Consider the following 3,527-nt stretch of genomic DNA (forward strand, 5'->3'; position numbering starts at 1 on the left):
TCCTCCTCCTCCTCCTCCTCCTCCTCACCATCACTATCATCATCCTCATCATCATTATCATCATCATCATCATCATCTACTCACTCAGTCGGGCGACTCTTGCCGTAGTACCGATGCTCTATCGCCACCAGAAAAGCCTTGTAGGTCTTGGCGTATTCCACCCATGCGCCTTCATCCAGCCAGATGGGAGACATCCCTCCTTCGCCCCCGATGAACACGAACAGTGGGCCTCCCTTGGTGTAGTGGGCGCTTGACGTGAAATATCTCTGAAGTGGAAGAAATTACGTAGGAAAGAAAAAAAGGGTACCGTACATTTTACATAACGAAATTTTAAAATTGTTTTAAACAAATTAACAATCTAGCTTGTAACACCTCTAATCTTCAGAACTTATAGGACCTTATTGTGTGGCAAATGCCGTAAAACTCTTACTAAAATAAATAAATGATCTGCAATGGATTGTTAGATTGTTACGCCTGAGACTAAATAAATTATAATTGATAGCATTTGTATAGCGCACGTCCTCACTCGAAAGCAAGCTCTATGCACTTTACAATTTACACTATATTGTTACTCCAGCAGACCATAGAACACTCAGAAACATTCACAGCTTCCCGGGAAGCATACAGTGCAAGCAGCTGGTTAAGTGCTCCAACACTAACAAACTGACAAGATCTTTCACTATGGAATGCAAGGACGCGCTTTTACTCCAAGACCTGCTTCATTACTCATTTTATGTGGGGCTTGGCAGTGAAGAGGTAAAAAGCCATGGACTATGGTATGTTTCAGATTGATTGATTGATTGATTGATTGATTGATTGATTGATTGATTGATTGATTGATTGATTGATTGATTGATTGATTGATTGATAAACATTTGGCTACTTCAGAATTACAAAGTTCTATCTGATCAGTACCTAGATTTGACAAATTGTACGTTTAAGATAATGAGTTTCACATCATGTCAAACTTTAACGAATGTAATTATTTGAAAATCTTGATAGCCACTCTGAATGATCTTACGATTTTAATACACAGAATATAGAGCATTTATTGGTTTTTGACCTCATGGTCTTTGTAACCCAAAACGGCCAAAAAAAGTAAGACAGAACTTTGTAATTTTGAGATAGAGATTTGTCTTTTTTTTCATCTTTTCTTTTTTTCCTTCCTTCTCTCGTTCTTTTCTCACTAATTCTTTTTTCTTTATTTTCGTCTTTGTCAGTTACTTGCTTTTCTTACTCTCACTTTATTTGTCTCATTTTCCTCCCTTTTCTTTTCTTACCCGTCCCTTTCCATTAAAAAAAAATCTTTAGAACTTTTAAACCGTTCTTTCTTTCTGTTTTACCTTCCTTCCTTCTTCATATACTTATGTTCCTCCTTAATTCTGGTCTTTTTTCTTTCTTCTGGCTATTTATCATTCAAGTATTTATCCTTTCTTTTTTCTTTCTTTCTCTCTCTCTCTCTCTTTCTTTCTTTCTTTCTCTCATTCATTCATTCATTCATTCATTCATTCATTCATTCATTTTTTCATTCATTCATTCATTCATTCATTCGTTCATTCTTTCTTCATTCAGCCATTAATTCCTTCACACATAGGCCTGGCGCCAACAATCACCTGTTTCCATGTCCTGGGGTTGGCGCCGTCAAAGTGATCCAGAGGCTGCTCAAACCACTGGTCCGGCGCTGGGGATGCTCCGGTACCCTCTGAGAAAGATTGTCATTAATTCTAGTGCGGTCAAACAGTCGTGGTGCAACTTGTCCTCAAATATCTCTTTAACGATGGATGGTGCCTCTCTATAAATAAATCATTGACGGTCATCTCTTTAACGGGTGAATCAATGTCCCAACATAGTTTGCACAGCAGTTTGTATTAATTTGTCTTAACTTAATCATATTTCGCCACGACAATTGAAGTTCGATTTAAACACTTCTCTTCATACATTTATACAACATACAACAAATCTCCGTATCTCGGAAAATGTAATTGTTCACAGAACTTCACGCTTCTCACACATATTTTACATTCGGAAGTGGCCTACGTCACAAATCACAATTGATACTCTTTAGTGACAAAACTTGTTGCCAAAAAAAAAAAAGTTTTACAGTAAACACTTTTTTTTCACTAAAACGTTTAGTAAAAGTTCTCAAAACATGCGTATACATATACTACGTATGGTGTCACGAGTAGAAGAAAGGACGGGCTTGCTTTTAAAATCGACATTGTGCCAGATCATTGAATGAAAACCTTATTACATCTATAGAAACCAGTCATTGTATTTTGTTATTATTATTATTTTTTTAGAAAAGAAATTGTTCTAGAATTAATCGATATGACCACCCTACACGGGTATTCAGAAACGCTGAAGCCAAATTAACTGCGTGCATCCACAAAGTATTAGTGGAAATAAAGCTTAAAAAGGCTTTAAAAAAGTGGCAATTTTTCTCTGGCAGCATTGGTGTCATTGGCCATGGCAGAAGCCACAAGCCATCATAACCTTTTACTCTTCTTTTTAGTTCAAAGAAATTAACACTAGATCTATCCTTGTGAGATGTATTGGTCGATGTCAGAAACTTGACCGACGAACAAACCTACCTAGAGGCGCTCCGTTAGCTCAGTTGGTATCATGCTGGACTACAGAATGGATTGACCTGGTTCGAATCTCCGACTGGGGGTTCTTGAACGGGATCGTTTCGTGACAGTTTCAATGCTCTCAACCCCTTCGGCTCGGTCCCATTGGAGACGGACGTTAAGTGTGGAGGCCCCATCTCTTAAAAATAACCTAATAATATTGACAGGGGGCGTAAAACCCATCACTTACTTCATCATAGTTCTCCATTCATTCCTTTGCTCATAAGACTCCCTAAAAAAACAGCAACAACAACAACAAACAAAACAAAACAAAACAAAACAAACAAAACAAAAAAAACCCACGACAACAACAGCAGCAACAACAACAACATCAACAACAAACAACAACTAAAAACAACAACTAAAAACAATCAAACAAACCACAAACCAAAACACCCCCCCCAATACCAAAACACGTTACTAAACCTACCTGGGGGTGGCAAAAATCCGCTGACAATGGGCACTGCCGCATCCCCAGAGGCAAACAGGGCCAGCAGTAGAAGGCCAAAGGATAGAGAAATCTTCATGGTGGTGCAGCAGCAACAAAAGACTAACTTAACCAGCAGAATCTACCAGCTTTATAATTTAGAGGGTTCCTTTGCAAAAAGCACTATATGCCAAAGTTGGACATTCTCGGAAAGTACCACCTGATCCTTTATCTAAAGACAAAAACTGTGGTGCGAATAAAATTAGTTAAATATAACATTTTTTTTCTGTACAGTATTCCTTGATATACTAATTATATACCATGTAGATCAATGTATGCTTAAATTGAGTTTTGTTCATACTTTTGCTTTCAGAAAAATGCTACCCGCCCCCTCCATTTTTCTCAATTTTGTACCAATTTGGATAAAGTGCGTTTTGCTATAGGGCTCTTCATATGTCAGGTGTTTTTGTGTA

General features: G+C 37.7%; 1 protein-coding gene across 1 annotated transcript in view; it reads right to left on the reverse strand.

The window, feature by feature from the left end:
• The window catches only part of LOC101856256 (putative serine protease K12H4.7), a gene marked incomplete at its 3' end in the record, with an annotated part of 16,060 nt that extends 12,571 nt beyond the window's left edge, over window positions 1–3,489 (reverse strand). The window contains 3 exon segments of the mRNA XM_013081356.2: window positions 85–266; window positions 1,614–1,702; window positions 3,058–3,489. Coding sequence (XP_012936810.1) covers window positions 85–266; window positions 1,614–1,702; window positions 3,058–3,154 — 368 coding nt within the window.
• Between the last annotated feature and the right edge of the window lie 38 nt (window positions 3,490–3,527).

This window comes from Aplysia californica, unplaced genomic scaffold, assembly GCF_000002075.1.
Source record: "Aplysia californica isolate F4 #8 unplaced genomic scaffold, AplCal3.0 scaffold00127, whole genome shotgun sequence".
In the NCBI taxonomy this organism is placed as follows: Eukaryota; Metazoa; Mollusca; class Gastropoda; order Aplysiida; family Aplysiidae; genus Aplysia; species Aplysia californica.